This window comes from Rousettus aegyptiacus, unplaced genomic scaffold (assembly GCF_014176215.1).
Source record: "Rousettus aegyptiacus isolate mRouAeg1 unplaced genomic scaffold, mRouAeg1.p scaffold_m13_p_6, whole genome shotgun sequence".
NCBI lineage: Eukaryota > Metazoa > Chordata > Mammalia > Chiroptera > Pteropodidae > Rousettus > Rousettus aegyptiacus.
Window position 1 is genome coordinate 37,616,304 of NW_023416309.1, and position 16,749 is coordinate 37,633,052.

The window sequence follows — 16,749 nt, forward strand, 5'->3', positions numbered from 1 at the left end:
GGAAGAGGCGAACAGGCTGGATTGAAAGCCAGGTCGAAAGTAATACATTGATTCAATAAATATCCATTTCTTGAGCTCTTACCATGGGTTGGGCCCTGTTAGGTGTTGGATCACACAGTTCACTCAGTTCTGAACACTCAATTCTCAAGACTAAAAACGTGTGTGGGTGTTGGAATCTAGAGGGGTCGTGCCTTGGATTTTATAAAACTAAATAACACTTTTATAAAACAAAATACCTACTGTGTACCATACTTTGTCTTGAATTTTATAAAACTAACATTTTAATGAAATTAAATAAGACCTACTATGTGCCATGTACTTTGCTAAAACTGAATGCTAGAGCTGGGATGGGATTTTACGATCATCCAAATGAGGCAGATTGGAGGCCCAGAGAGGGTGAGTGACTGGTCCCTGGTCACACAGATGACTGATGATAGCGTCAAGTTTAGAACCAAGGTCTGACCCAGTGCGCACTCTACCACCATGGGGATGGCACCCAGATGGAAGTTACTCGAGGCTGCAGGGAGGCTGGGGTCACACACTCAAGTCTTTGGGCCAAGAGAAGATCTCCCCAGACTTTGGGACAACAGCTACGGTCTCTGAGTAGAGATTTAGGGAGGGGGTTCCTTCTGGGTGGTGCTGAATGGGACTCTGGGTAGCTTTCATGCTTAGTACTGACTGCTCCTAAGGGGCAGCTGGGTCTTTGCCTGAGCCATGGGGCAGGCTGGACTTGCTGTCCCTGCTCAAACCGGGGGTATGTGGAGATTGTCACAACTGAAGCTGTTTCAGTAGGCTCTTTCTGTCTGTCCTGTTTGAAACTACATCATTATGTTACATTAATAATAATAACATGACAGTAGCTAACATTTACTTAGCACTTACTCTGTGCCAGGCGCTAGGCTAAGACTCTCCATAGTTTATCATTCAATCCTCACAGCAAGCCTCTACGTTGTAAACTATTATTCCCATTTTACAGATGGGGAGACTGAGGCTCACGGAAGTTAAGTAACTTGCCCAAAGTTATACAACTGGGAAGTGAAAGAGCTTGGCTTTGAATCTAGACAGTTAGACTCCAGACTGTGGGGAAGATGATAGATCCAGCTTCAGCGATACCCCCAGAAGCTTAAAGTCCTCAGTTATCCTAGGGTTAGGATTCGGCAGATTCCCAGGGGAGGACTTAGTGCTGTGCTTGGGCTCCAAGGCAGGGCTGGTACCACCAAGCCCAGGGCATCATGGGAGAGTGTGTGGGCTGTGTTCCTCATGGCTGTGTGGTGCCCATAGGGGCAGTCTTGTGAGGGCTTCTCTGCTTGGCTTTCCTCTGTCGGCTCAGCTATGGGCCTCTCTCCTGGGTCTGGTTGCAGCCATGTGCCTGCATCCCCCTCGTCAGTCAGAGACAGGCTTCATCAGGCACCAGGGAGCAGAGAAAACCCAGGCAACTCAAGGCTGCTGCTCCCCGCTCATTGCCTCTGGGACTCCACTCTCTGGCTTCCTTTTGGCCAAAGGCAGGGTAAATCGTGTGAAAATCACAGTTTACAGAAGCTTGTGGTGCCCCCGAGCGGCGGAATTGTAAACTGCACCCAGGAATCAGAGCTATTCAGCTGTGAGGAACTTCCCCTTGACCCCCCAAACCAGCAGCTCTTCCCACCTGCAAGGACTTTACTGTGTCTTCAAGAGGTGCTGAGGTAAAGGTGGAGTCCACTTGGTAGTGATTCTCTCTCTCTACAGCTATCTTCTGGGGTGCTGTTTTTCTCCTGGAGGTGTATGCGTGTTGGGGGGCGGTCTCGGCAGCCTGGGACACCCCATCTCCCTGGTCCAGAGCTCCGGAAGGACTTACAGTGAGGAGGGTCTCGGCAGGAGGCACCTCCACCTGGTTTTGGCTTTACCGCTCACCAAAGATGAAGGCAGCGCAAATGCCACTCCAAGTCAGACCTGAATTGTAGCTCCGGCTTCACGACAGTAGCACCTGGTGGAGCCTCAGTTTCCCCAGCTGCAAAATAGGGATACTAATGCTTTATCGAATTGCTTAGAACAGTGCTTCTCATGTTTGGCTGCAATCGATGTCACCTGGAGAGCAAGAACAACTGCCGGTGCCTGGTCCTATCCCCGGATTTCATTGTTCTGGGGTGCAGCCTGGGCAACGGAGTTTTTCAGGGTTTCCCTGGAGGTTCTAGTGTAAAAGGCGAGGTCGAGAGCCCCGGGTTTGGGCAGCACCTAGAGCCGATGAGTTTTTCAAAAGCCTCTGAACCTGTGTGAGACCTAAATGAAAAGTTTGCAGGTTCCATGGAAGCAGCCAGACGAAAAATGAATGTGGACGCTATGATTCCGCTTCTAAAAAATTCTAACGCAGGCAAAACTAATCTGTGGCACTAGACATCAGGAGAGCAGCTGCCCTGAGGTGGGGTGCAGTGACTGCAAAGGGGCCTGGGTGCTCACGAGGTTCTGTTTTTCGAGCACAGTGCCAGTCGTACAGGTGCGCTCGCTTCAGCAGACTTCATTGAGCTGCACACTTAAGATTTGTGTATTTTTCCGTATGTGTGATACGTTTCAATAACGTTTGCCAAAAAAAGTTTATTGGCTCCGAAATAGGAAAAGAAAGCACAAAATTGAAATTACTGATTTATTACATATCTACAAAATATAACACCGTGTCAAACAGTCAACTGCAATTCAGCTCATTCGGTGTGTATGTATTTATAATTTAATATGGGTTGGGATGTATATGAAAATATTTGATCCGATGAGGGGTGGGACATTCAAAAGTGAAGGTCCTTAGCGCTTAAGAAAATCTTTAAACAGTCCACGTTTATACCAGGAGTTCTTATTACCTTGACTCTCTTATACTTGTATGCAAAATGGTGTAACTCTGGGGAAGAGAATCTATAGCTTTCGGGAGATTCTCAGAGGGGTATGTGACCCCGCCCCCTCCACCGCCCCCACATCCAAAATGTTGAGAACTGGTTTTAAGGGGGCAGTGAGAAACTGGCCGTGAGCATGCCTGGCATGAAATAGGTGTTCAGTAACGTCAGTTCCTTTCTTCCTTTCAGAGGTTCCCTCCTGACCCTTCTCAGGCGACTGTGGGAGGGTTTATTCTCTGAGCAGCACCCAGGGAAGATTGTGCCGACCTCACAGCTCTTCCTCTAAGAGGCCATTTTAAAGGCCTATCTTTTCAGCATCTGCTGGATGGCTGAACTTGGCGTGCAGCATCCTGGAGCTGCACTGGGACTTGTGGTTTCAAATCAGCGATGATGTAGGAGGTGGAAGAGTATGAAGGCAATCAGAGGACTGCACCAGTCTGTGGACCCTCAGGAATTCACTTAACTGTCCTGAGTCTCAGTACTGTCATTTGTGAAATGAGAGCATTATGAGAATGTATCTTTGTAAATGATAGTCTGTTTCTCCAATGTAAGATATTATTGTTATTGCTGAAGTTACACTTAGACCTCATTATATGATGTCCTCACGATATAGATTTATAGCAAGGTTTCGGATTCTTGCATAGAGTAAACAGACAGTTATCCAAGGGTTCACTGATTCCCTAATATATGCTGGGAATATTCATGTACTTTAGTATTCCATTTAGTTCTCTAACACTCTGGTGGGTTTGAATCCTTATTTTATAGATGAGGAAACTGATGTCCCAGGTGGTTAGGTAGCTTGACAAACACCCACAGCTAGTAAGTGTCAGAAAAAAGACTTGGACCTAAGCGTCCAACTCAAATCTCGGTCTCATTCTGCCAGTGTGTCGCAATCAGATGAAAGAATCCGTTCTACCTGGATTGACTCATAAAGACAGATTTCAGACCCAGAGACAAGCACATGGGCAAATACAGACACGGACAAATTAGCTTTGTAGGGGCATGAAGGGACTAGTTATTTTGGAGTAACTCAGGTTATTGATTTCCATGATGGGAAAGTGACTGGGGACCAGCTACCACCTGAGAGCAGTGCTGTGTGAGACCCCGGAATGGGGAAATGTCATCCACAGCTTACGAGATGTCGCGTATAGTGATGGCCTTCTCGCTCTGTCCCCACCCAGTTCCTTGGTACACGCAGATGGAGGGGATCTTATCTTACTCATTTCCACCACTGCCCTACCCTGCCCCAAGTGTTTGTCACAGCGCCTTGCCCTTGGCAGGTGAATGGGAAGTGTAGCCCATTACAGGCTGGCAGGAAGAGATAAGAATGTACAGACATGACATCCTCAGGGTGTCGGGGCAACATGCCACTGAGAAGCAACTTAGGCCGAGGCAGACAGGTGAGTAGTCAACGAATGATACAACTCAATGGCAAGTGGTCACCTAATAACTCAGTTAAAGAGTAGCGGCAGTGAACCCAAGCCATCCCCTGCACTGGGTGGCTGCTTTTAGGAATGTTGCCCTGGCTGTGGTCTTGTGGCTGAGCTTATTATCTCCACCTGTCCTGGGAGGGGAGGGAAGGAAGCGTGCATCCCACTCCACTCAGCCCTGCCTGGTGTTCCCTAAATGCCATTATTTTGAGGTGGGTAAATCCTGGTGGGGCTGAGTGCTTTGGCTGGAAAATCTGGACCTGTAGCCCCAGAGCCTGAAGTACCACGGGCAGATGTATGTATGTACATGTGTATGGATGAATGGATGGGTAAGTGGATGAATACAGAGAAGATGGGTATAAGGAGATGGATCGGAGATGAGCGAGAGGGCTGCCTGGCTTGAGATGGATGCTCACAACCCTTGAGGGGCAGGTGAATGGATGGGTATCAACTGGCCCTGTGCTCCCCAGTGCAGATCTAAAAATAGCACCAGAGCTCACCACAGTGAAGATGCTCTGTAACCAAGTCCCTAAATGAACCCCATGTTTGTATTTGTAACTCTAAGTGATGGATGTGTCTTCTTGGGAAGGATTCTCATATGTCTAACGTCACCCCGGTTAATTATTTGTGAAATTGGGCACCACTAGAAGTGAAACCAAGAAATTAAAGGACCTGGAACAGATTTTATAGTAATATATGCATTTTATCAATCTAAGCACTGCACTGAACACTGAGCACCTGACATGCTTTGTCTCCATGAAGCCTCACAACAGCTCAATGAGGTTGTTATGTCTCCTTTATCCATTGTGTTATGTGTTATGTTTCTTTTTCCATTTTGTGGATAAAGAAACTAAGGCTCAGAGAGGTGAAACAGCTCGTTGAAGGTCACTTACAGAGTGTTTAGGTGGTGTCTGGGATCCAAGCCTGAGTCCATCTGATCCCAGAGTCTCAAGAGTGAAGAGAAAAATTTTAAGGATAGATGGAAGGAGGAAGACAGGGAGGGATGGAGGGCTGTAGCTATTTTTTGGGACAGCTCTCTAAGAATGTGGCATTTTGGCACATGAGACACCTTCTGCATGGGGGTGAGGCTTTGAGATCTCCTAGTTTCCTTCTCTCTCTTTCCTTTCTTCTTCTGCCTTTAAGGCCTGTCTGTAATCTTGAGACACTGTCCCCATGAGCAGTTGGGGTACTCAGCTGTGTTTTTCTCCTTCCTCAGGAGCTCTGCACTCAGGTCTGGGTGGGTGGGGGAAGAGTTAGCCCTTAGATTGTGTGTGTGTGTGTGTGTGTATGTGTATGAAATGATTCTGGGAGACAAATCCTTAGCTGTAAGAGGCGAATGAGCCACCTTTGCAGGAATTATCTGAGCTCCAGCCTGTGCTTCTTGCAGGCAGGCAGGCAATCGGGTCGTGAGATTCTGGGCAGGGACTTTCGGTGAAGGAAGGACAAGATGCACCTTCTGTCCCCACCCTTGTCCGGTATGGTCCTGACCCTGCCCCCAGCCTCCCTTCACCCAGCTGAGAAGAACCCTCTCTGAACCTGGAACCTTCACTCAGGTCTTTCCTCCTGGCCATGCCCCATGGTCCAGGCGTGGTTCCTCTGTTCACTTGGTGGGTACTTACCCTGACTCTGATTCTGTGTCAACACAATGGAAAGAACAGTGCTGCCCCCCATATTTCTGAAGTTGTTGATACAATTGTGCTTCTGAAATACTTGAGCGTTCTGGAGAGAGGGCAGAGTGAGCAAGAAGGCACCAGGCTGGAGTCAGATTCCTGGCTAGGCTGTGGTCCTCAGAAAGTCACTGCTCTTTTCTGGGCCTCAGTTTCCCCATTTGAAAAGGATTAGGCAGGACTAGATGAATTCTCAGTTGCTTCTGGATTTAGTGACCTTGGATTCTGTGATGGCCAAGGACCGAATTCCCATTCGAGTTCACTAGCTCCTGGTGACCCCTGCTCCATCCAGCCCAGTTGATGCCAAGTCCTCCCTGGTTGGTTTGCCTTACTTTATGATTATCCTTTTTGAGAGTGGAACCACATGAGAACTAAGCTGAGAGTTTCCTCTGCTCTGTTACGGCCATTTTTGGCCTTGAGGTCCCTTCCTTGCGAAGCTGTCAGCTCCCTGTGGGCAGCCAGTGTCCTCCATGTCTCTCTCATTGCAGACTGCCAGGTGACCTGGGCTGTAGCAGGTATGACGCATGAGCTATGGCACTGAATAGACCCAACTTCAACCTGAGCTTTGCTACTTAATAATATTGATAACATTTCTAATTTATTGGGCGATTACATGTGCTAGGTAAGTGTTTTATACCATCTTGTTTCACATAATAACTGCGAGGTGGGTATCTTACCCATTTTATAGCCGAGAAAACTGAGGTTCGAGGACAGGTCACCTACTTTAAGTCTCTACTCAAATGTCTCTTTCTCAGTGAGGCCCGCCCTGAACGACCCCATTTAAAATGGCATTCTGCCTCTATCCCAGCATCCCAATGTGCCTTCATGTTGTTCTTCTACACTCTCCCCTGTAAATAGCACTTATCACCTTCTAAGACTCTATGTATTTTACTTATTATGTTGTGTAGTGCCTGCCATACGTCACCGGGGCATTCAGGAATCTTTGCCAGTATTGTTCACAGATGTATATCCCAAGCCACTAGAACGGTGTCCAATCAGTGTGCACCGATTGACAACCGGTTAAATAATTTGCCCAGATATCAGTTACCTGAAGATTGCACCCCATAAGACTTAAGAACATAGGCTTTAAAGCCAGACAGTTGCTGGCTTGAGTCACAGCTTTTTACACTTAACTAGCTATGTGACCTTGAGTAACTAATTCTTTCTGAGCCTCGGTTTCTTTGGTAATAAAATAGACTAATAATATATATATATTTTTTCTCCTAGGATGGGTGTGGGGATTAATGGAGACACATATGTAAAGTTCTTGGCATATGGTAGGCGTTTTGTAAATGTTAGCTCCTATCCCCAGGAGGGTTTTTCTTTCCCTTCTTCTTGCTTCTCATTCTTCTCTGACGGCCTACCCTTTGACCACTTTGCTGTTCAACAGCAGTTCTTTAAGAGGACAAGCTGATGAAGGAGGGGACGGCATTATTTGTGGAGTTAACCAGCCCGTGCTCTCTTGCCCTCCCTTTCCTCCTTCTAGAATGTGTCTGTTGCTAAGGAGACACAACATCACTCCCTGACAGGATGCGGCTGGGGTCTGGCCCACACTGAAGGAGAGAGATGATGGCTGATCTTGGGGAAGGAGACATGCGAGGGACTTGGCTTGCCTTTTGGGTTGAGACTCTGGGTAGGGGTATCATTCTGGAATCTGCTGGAAAACCCCAGCTAGCTCCCTCAGAAAATAAGGTGTTCATCCTCCTGTCTCCATGTGCCTCTGGAGAGATGACTGATAGCCCTTTTTGGAGGCTGGAGCGAGGTTCCTGCTTGGGCCGTAGTCCCGTGGCGTTGGTAGGGTGCGATGCCCAGACCCTGGGAGGGGGCCATAGCAGCCAGAGTGATACATAATCAAACTCCTGGCCCTCAGAATGGCACCTCCCCAGAACAGGGCTGGCAACTGGGTAGATGCGTGAAGAGGCCCTGTGGGCGATTCACACTTCCGTGTCCGTGAAGGCTGGCCGAGCCGACCCCGTGAGGAAACAACATGGGCACTGCCACCTCTTCTTGCAGCTTGAATACGACTGTGCGGAGACCGTCTCAGGCCCTGGGTCCTTTGGAGCCTCCGTTTCTTCTTTCCCGACCCATCCCTTCGCCCTGGGCAGTATGAGAGATTGTGGCTTTTGTGTAACCAGTTAGCCGCCCGGAATGAAGAAAGAAGACGCAGAGGTCAGAGCATGGGCTGGGGCTAGACTGCCCTGATCGAGTCCTTTCTCTGCCTGTCTCAGCCATGGGACTCAGGACAGACCACTCAGCTGCTCTGTAAAACCGGGATAATTATAGCACTTGTCTTTTGGGATTGTTGTGAGGATTAACTGAGTTGATTCTTGTAAAGAGTTTAGATCCCACGCAGACACGCTGAGCTCACTAAGTGTAAGCTGTTATTGTCATTTTAGGGGTACATTCCTGGGAAGAGGAATATTCTTGGGCAGAATAAAAATGGTATTACAATTATTATTATTATTATTATTATTATTATTATTATTGTTATTAGTCTTGAAAAAATGGGAAACTCTGGTGATGCTGGCCCCATCTGCCTGCTCTGCTGGAGTGAGCGGAGGCTTCCCCCTTCAGATGGGGCACAGCTTCCCCGTTTGCATAATCCCTTCCTGGCCCATCCCAATATTGGTCAGCTCCAAGGGCATTTGCCATTTTCAAGTCCAGCATAAGCTAATAAAGATGTCAGGAGCCCGAATGGAGCTAGGGGACAAAGAATTGTCTGCTGAGAAGGGGAAGGCAAGGGTTGAGGCCCCATGGGCCTCAGAGGAAAGGGCATTAGAAGAAAGAGGCGGATAGGAATCCTGAACTTGGCTGGCTTGGGTGCAGTTCTGCATCCACACATTTGTGGCTGGTTCAGCATAGGCCAGTAAATGTCCTGGACTGAGGCACTTGGCTCAGAAGGCCTGGACTCCTGGCCCACTGGCAATGGCCCCTGTTATTTGGGGGCAGGTGATATTGATTTGATTCAGCATCTGCCTTCTCTCTGTATCTTTTAGCCTCGTATTTCTTCCAATTCAACAACATCTTGCGGGCAGGGGACTTGACCTCCTCATTGGAGGGACTTTGTTGCATTCTTTATAAGACGGACCCGGTGCTTGTCATACAGGAGGTTCTCAATGCATGCTTGTTGAATAAATATACGAATGAATGCTGAGACCTCGCTTGCTGGTATAGTAACCCCCAAATTTAGCTAGACCTTTTAGAAAGCCCTTCTGAGTCCCATGCCTATCTCTCCACCTGGCTGGAGGAAGGCAGTGTGGGGTCAGCAACCGTGCCGTTTTCACTGACTGCCGTATGCTCAGAGCCCAGCTCTCAGTCCTTGGCACTTGGTAGGTGCTCAACCAATATTTGTTGAATGAATGAATGAATAAATCTAATGGAAAGCCTTCTTACCCTAGAGTCGGGATATTGTAGTTGTGCTCGTAACAGCTGGAAGATTTCGAACTTCTCTTTGTAACTCATTTAGTCCCATACACCAAATAGGATAACATATTACAAATATGGCCTGTTGTAAGAAACTCAATGTGTGAAGATTCATAGTTGTTTCATATAAGCCACCCTATGAAGTTTGCTGTCACCCCGAATCTCCTGATGTCCTTGGCAGGATGTCTCACTATCTGTCCTGTCCTTTATTTCTCAGGCTGTGTGTGCACCTAGTCAATGGACTCTGTTATCTTGTCATTTACCATTGCATTTGGAACCATTGCCTCTGTGGGTTTTGGGTTTTACTTATCTTACTATCTTAGGCACACTTGTTCATATCTTAAAAAGGCAGCATCTTTCGGGATGACTAGGGAATAATCCGAACAGTGACGGTGCTGTCCGTTACTCTCCTGACAGGACGCTGTGGCGGGAGAGGGCTCTAGCCCTGGCTCGGGGACCAGCTGGCTCTGTGACCTTGGGCAGATCACTTTACCTCTCTGAGCCTCATTTCTGAGGCTCTTTCCCATCTTTAATTCTGTATCAACACACAGGAGTGGGTTTCCCAGAAGTGGGGCGATTTTTAAGTTGCTGTATGCTTTTCTGTGAAATTGTAGCTGTTTTTATTTTAAAACTTTTCATTTAAGCTCCTGTTCCAAGAGTAAAAATAGCACTAGCTATGAGGAATTCATATTTTGTGATTTATTGGGCACATTATTATTATATCAGAAAATGGTAGTATTTTTTTGTTGTTGTTAAATACGTTTTAAAAAGTCTTGCTGCATTCTAAAGTGTGATTTTATTATATCTTGGGGTGACCTTTTCCCCCATGAAGAATATATCTGTGATTTAGAATGAACCTTCACTACCAAGGCTGGCCATGAAAGTATTCTACAGTATTACATCATTCCCTAAGGGCATTCTGGTTACAGGCGCTTCCAGTTTCCAAGCATATCACAGAGGAGAGCGGGTTGCAAGGTTCTTTTTAGAAATCAGGGTAACTTGAGACTATCCATGCCTATGTACAGCTATACACTGAGGTGTCTTATGAAGGAAAGGGCCTTTAGGGATACACCAGCCCAACTCTCTTATCATTTAGATTAGGGAAACTGAGGCCCCGAGTGGAGAAGTGACTTTTCCCAAGCAAGAGGCCTAGAGTACTCTCTCCACATCTGGACCTCGCTCATCCCATATCCCTCACCTGGTCCAAACCCCAGCCCCACAAACGTGGTCGTTGGTACACACACCCAAACCATTGCTCATGATCAGGGGTAGATACTTTCTCTTCTCATGATTTGTTTTCCAAGTGCCACATGGTAGAAGGCTGCCGCTAATTCAACATGCAAACCAGCATCTACTTTGCCCCAGACACATTTTTTTTTTTTTTTACCAGCTAGGTAGGCACTAATATCCAGCAGAGAGTTTATTGGCATAATTTCTCCAGAAAGAGGCTGGAAGACTTAGCAAGTTCAAGCTTTAACATTTGTATCAAGGGTTTCAAAGAGCCACCCTTTTCCCCTCCCGTCATCACCACCAACCCCAATCAGGCTTTCTCTACCATAGGAAGTCAGGGCACACAGAGCAGAAACAGCACAGGCCAAACTGGCAGGCACGTGATACATTATCGAATCAACTGAGCAAGCAACCATCTGGGAGCCTTCTTTGTTAAGGGCAAAATAAGCCACACATGACGCTGGAGGGTACAGAAAGATGGGACTACCTTGATTCTTCTGAAGGAGGGAGGGAGGCTGGATGGGATAGAGGGGAGACTTTCCTTTTCTGTTTTCTCAGAAAACATGCAAAGAAAAGCTTTGCAGACAACTAAGGTTACACAAACATCCATGTTTCCTAAATTTCCCTTTTTAAAGATGGCCACCTTTGCTGTCCATTTAGAAAGAGCACACAGTAGAATCTACTGGGCATGGAGAGAGAGAGACAGGCAGCAGGAGAGACTTAGTTTTCCACAAAGGTTATTAGTTTTTTTTTTTCCTTTATTGATGGGATTTAAAATGCATATAACTGAAGGCAAAGTCCAAGGCCTAGAGAAAGATATGAGGCCTGAGAGAGAGGCTCAGAGATTCTAAAGGCGGCAGAAGGATACCCACCTAAAAAGGCCACTTGAGCTGCAAAAAGGATAGGGCAGAGAGATAGAGAATGGGAAAAAGAGAAAGGGGGTGGGGGTGGGTTTGGGTGGGGGGAAGTGTTTGGGAGGAAGAAGACAAATACCAGTTCAGAAATTCAGACAAAGATATGTAGTAGGAGTTAGTTTATATCCCAGGTAGGAAAAGATGGGCTGGCCCTAAGGTAGCAACATTTGTTTTAGGAAATTAGAAAAGGGAGAAATAAGAAGAGCAATGACCTCTGGCCAGGACACAACAACACCCCAGGGGGCCCTTCGGATGGTGGCAGTAGTGGTGGGACTTCTTCAAACCTCTGTCATGGTCTTTTCTGGAGACCCAATGGGGGTCTAAGGAGAATCCATCCAGCCAGGAGAAGGCAGGGGCTGGGGACCTTGATCTGGGGCCTCTGCAGAGCTCTCTAGTAGAAGGCAGCATCCCTTTGCTACCGGGCTGTGGGCGGAGCCCTACTCACCTACACAGGCTGTGCCGTCCTCGTTGGGCTCGTAACCCCGACTGCACCTCTTGTTGGTCCGGCACCTGTAGCTTCCATATGTGTTGACACACACTGGCTTGTCTCGAGGGCACACAAATGGGAACTGGATGCACTCGTTGGTGTCTGAAAGGTGAGGGAAGCCACTCACCCAGGAGGCGTGGGGCACAGGTCCTTACTCAGGCTCTGCTGCCCCACCCACTCTGTGACCTGGGGCATGTCCCTTCTTCTTTCTTAGCCTCAACTTTCTCAGTTCAGTTCCCTTGGCTGACTCCTACTGTACTTGGCCTCTATGTGTTAGGGTTGGTCCCAGGTCTTGGTCCCAGGTCTTCTCTTATCTAGGACACTTTATCTAGATGGTCTTGTCATAAATAGAAAACAGATGATTCCAGGCTTCCTATCTCCAGTCACAACCTCTCCCCTGAACTTGTGAATCTGTCTAACATGCATCTCAAACTTAGCAGGTCCAAAATGGAACTCTCGATTCTCTCTGTCCTCAAACCTCTTCTGTCCCATTTCCCATCTTCCCTAACTCAGTCAATGCCACCATCATCCGCTCAGCTGTTCAGGCAGAAATCAGAGTGATTCCCAAGTCCTCTTTTTCCTTGCCTCTGTAGGCAATTTAACAACAGATCCCATCAGTTCTGCCTACACAGTCTCCTCTGCTACCAGCTTATTCCCAGCCAGCGCCATCTCTTGCCTGGATTTCTGCAGCTGCCTCCTGACAGGCCTCCTGGCTTACACTTCTCCCTCCAATCCATTCTGCAATCTGGTAGTCAGAGTGATCTTTTGAAAATGTGATCACATCATGTCACTCTCCTGCTCAACTGCGCAGAGCCCTAAGAACAAAGTCCAGACATCTTACTGGGGCTTCAAGACTCTCCTGGACTCTGTGTCTGGCTCCTCCATCCTCTTGGTGTCTGGCTCTTGCAACCTCTCCATCCTTCTTCATCCTCTCCAGGCACAGCAGCCTCCTTCCTGTTCCTCTGACACACCAAGCCTTTTCCTGCCTTACCATCTTTGCTCCCACTCTTCCCTCTGCCAACAAAGCTCTTCCCTCAGCTCTGTCTGCGGCTAGACCCTTCTCATCCTTCAGGTCTTAATTTAAAGGTCTCCTCCTTTGAGACCCTCCCTGACCCTTCTGTCTAGAACAGTCTCCAGAAAGCATTTTGTTTGAAGGGTTCTTAACTCATCTAATCTAGCTGTTGGGTTACATGTTTGTGGTCTCCTTCCCCCACTAGAATGAATGTCTTCCGGAGAAGGTGCCTGGCCTGCATCCTCAGCACCCTGCATGGGGCCTGGTCTGCGGCAGACACATAAATGTCTGCTGGATGATGAAAAGGAGGAGGCAGCCACACTGGTGATCTCACAGGGTCCTTCCAGCGCACACAGAAGATGCTGAAACTTCTGTGTACGGGCACTGCCTGTTTGGAGTGGCCAGGGTAGGGACATGGAGAGTGTAGGGGACTCATTTTCACATACCCTTCCACTTTCTCACCGTGGTCCTGTGTCCACGCAGTGCCCTCCACCGGAACACTGCCTCCTCTCTTTGCCTGGTGAACTCCTCATCAGCCCTCAGCTCTCAGCTTAGATCTTGCGTTCTCTGGAGAATCTTCTCAACCCCTCCTACACTGGTTTAGGGTCCCATCTTTGTGCTCCCACCCCATCCCTGCTCATGCTCAGTGGGCATCACTATTTATTTGTGTGTCTCTCTCATTGGCTCTAAGCCACATGAGGGCAAGGACCATGTCTATTTTATTTACTCTCGTATCCAAGTAGCAAACCCATTCACGTGGGGCTGATGAGCACCTGCTGAGATGAATAGTGCCTGAGGGTCGAAAGGCAGAAAGTGTCCTTGACCTTACCCCTCATTGCGGGTCATTGGGATGGAAGAGAGTGGGTTGAGGGCTTTCTGAATGCTGAGCCTCTGGGCTGCCCCTCTCCCACTCCCAGCCTTTGGGGGACTTTCAGAAAGTCATTGGATCCTCCAGAGCTGCAGTCCTGGCCGTGCTACAGCTACTTGCCCCTTGGGACTGCCCAAGGCTGCAGTCTCTCTTCTGTACTGAGACCACATTCCATACCCTGGTTTGCTCCAATGCCCCTGGCATGCACACCCTTGCCTGCCAGTCCCTTGCTTGCTGTTCTGCCAGCTGGTGGCTCTCCATAGGAGACATGAACCTAGCCCAGCCATCACAGCCCCCAGCAGCCAGGCCTCCCTGTGAGCACTGCACAGGCAGTTGTGTGCCCTGTGCCCACACTCGTTCTCTCTGTATTCATGGCAGGAAGCACTGCCAATTCCCAGAACTGTGGTTATTCAGCTTGCTGGTCACTAACATCACTCCCACCTTAGTGAGTCACACGGTGGTTGTCTTGGCATCTGGAGGCCCTAGGACAAACAACAGGCTCCCTTCTCCACCCCTTGTCTGAAATCTGAGATTTGGCAGGGGTCAGGCTGACATGCCCCGGGAAGATTCTGGCCTCTGTCCCATCCCCTGATGCTTGCAGGCAACTCACCCATGCAATGGCCATTTTCCTGCTGGGAGAATCCTTGGCCACACTGCAAGGTGGGCAGAAGCAGAGACACAAGTGAGTTGAGAAGATCTTATCTCAGGTCCTTTCCTAGACACAGCCACAGACCGGCTGCTCCCAGACCCAAGAATGAGAGGTGCTCTTAGCTCTAGGCCTGGAGGAACCCCTCTATGCCAGAACCCCTTCCTTTGGAGTGAGACTAGGAGACTGTGGGGAAGGCCAAGAACAGGTTCTGTTCCACCCATGTAGGACCCACATGCCTGAGCTGGGACGGCTAGCTGAAACTGGCCTTCCTGTGTCATTGCCCTCAGACCTAGGCTGGGTCTCAACTCAGGCAAAGAGTAATGAGGGGTAGGAGAAGCTTTTTCAGGTGTCTTTTCACTCCCTACACCCTCTTATCTGAGAACCTTTCCAACCCACAAGGGTGGGTGCCTGTGAACCAGGCTGTTCTCCACTTTATTGGGCAGGGCCGACTGGATGAGCGGCAGAAATCTCAGCAGGAGTGAATCAAACGCATGGTGGCTAGAATTGGAACTGAGGCTGAGACAAATTTGGAAACCTGGTCATGCCAGACTATGTCTATGTGAGGTCTCAGGGATAGTAGCCTAATGGCAGGGCAGGAAGACTAGAAACAAACCCTTCATAGAAGACAGAAAATGTCAGCTCTCAGTATTGATGAATGAGGGGTCTGGTGGGGATTATTGGGGAAGGGTAATGTCCTCCAAGCAATGACAAAGGCCCTTGAGCTCCTGAGGCTGAGGCCACCAAGCTGCCATGGTTCCTGCTCACCCTAAGCTTTCCCTTGGATTTTGTGAGCTCTCCTAGAAGCTTCTGTGTAAGTCCCCTCTTCCGCGTGAATTTAAATGGGTTCCTGTTATTCGCAACCAACTGATCCCCATCAGAATTAGAATCTAGAATGCTTCTTCCAAGAGGCCCTGGACCACTCTCAGAAGCTAGAAGAGGCTTTGTCAGACTTGGAAAGAGCTGGGAAGGAAGCAGGAGACCTGAGGTCAATTCTTAACTCTGCTCACAACTGGCCATGCAGCCTTGGTGGGTGGGTTCTTGCTCTTGGTTTTAATTTTCCTCCTTTGTAGAATGGGTGCAAAGACACTTGCCCTGCCAATACTCCTGGGTGTCTGTGAGGAGCAGAAGAGATGTGGGCATGGTACTGTTGTGCAAATTACAGATGGCAGGATCATTATGAAACCTGCTTTTTGCAAAGATTGCCGTCATTCTAGAGGCAGAGTCTACAGATTCTTGGGACTCCATCTTCAGCCCATAGGGTTGTGGGTGGGACCTCTTTCTGCCTCTGAGGCCCAGATGCCTTTCTCACCTCCAGTGGGGCTAGGTCCTGACGTCCATCTCCATCTTGGGGGTAGGGGATCTCCAGCACCGAGTTCATCTCCCCGCTGGCCACGCTGCGGCTCACCATCTTGCCATCTGGCCACGTCACCTCCACGCTGCTGGCTTCATCCTTCCCTGTGGGGTGGAAGGAGGAAGGGTCAGCAGCAGAGGAGCGTGGGGAGAGCGGTTCTCAGCAATAGTATCACCATTCATTTATTCGTTCATTTAGTAAAAAACATGACTTGAGAGCTGTTCTAAGTGCTCGGGATGAGTTCCTGCTCCTTTAGAACAGCACAGTCCAACAAAACTTTGTGCAACGATGGCTGAGTTCTCCACCTGTGCCGTCTATGTGGTGGCCCCAAGCCACATGGGGCTGTCGAACGCTCGAAGTGGGATGAGTGTAACAAGGAAATGAAGTTTATATTTTATTTAATTTTAATTACGTTACATTTAAATACCCACACATGGCCAGCTCTAGAGTGCAACTCTAGAGCTTCCATTCTAGTGGAGAGGCCAACCAGTGTGAGGCTGCTTTATGGGAGAGGGTAAAGCCTGGCGGTATGCAGGTTGACTTTGGAGTCCGGGGTTCAAACCTTAGCTGTATCACTTACTTGGTAGGTCAGAAAGAACATGGTGTGGGGGGGTGGGGTGTTTGGGAGACCTGGGGACAAATCTCAGCCCTGCAGCTGATTGCTGTATAATCTCAAGCATGTCATTTTTCATATTAATATTTATATTTATAAGCTGCTAGGGGCCAGGCTCTATTTTGTCACTGGAAACATCCTTGTTTTCAGGGAACTTCTACTCTGATAGATAGGCAAACAGATGACAAATAAATAATGTCAGATATTAACAAGATCTAGGAAGAAAACAAAAAATAGGAACTGGAGTAAA

At 48.4% G+C, this 16,749-nt stretch overlaps 1 protein-coding gene across 1 annotated transcript in view; it reads right to left on the reverse strand.

Annotated features, from left to right (window-relative positions):
* Nucleotides 1-11,345: 11,345 nt before the first annotated feature.
* Nucleotides 11,346-16,749, reverse strand: part of CRTAC1 (cartilage acidic protein 1) — a 130,544-nt gene continuing 125,140 nt past the window's right edge. The window contains exons 12-15 of the mRNA XM_016164222.2: nucleotides 15,845-15,990; nucleotides 14,497-14,539; nucleotides 11,965-12,108; nucleotides 11,346-11,495 (exon numbers count right to left, since the gene is read on the reverse strand). Of these exons, the coding sequence (XP_016019708.2) occupies nucleotides 11,377-11,495; nucleotides 11,965-12,108; nucleotides 14,497-14,539; nucleotides 15,845-15,990 (452 nt within the window). The 3' untranslated portion in view covers nucleotides 11,346-11,376. The remainder of the gene's footprint in view (nucleotides 11,496-11,964; nucleotides 12,109-14,496; nucleotides 14,540-15,844; nucleotides 15,991-16,749) is intronic.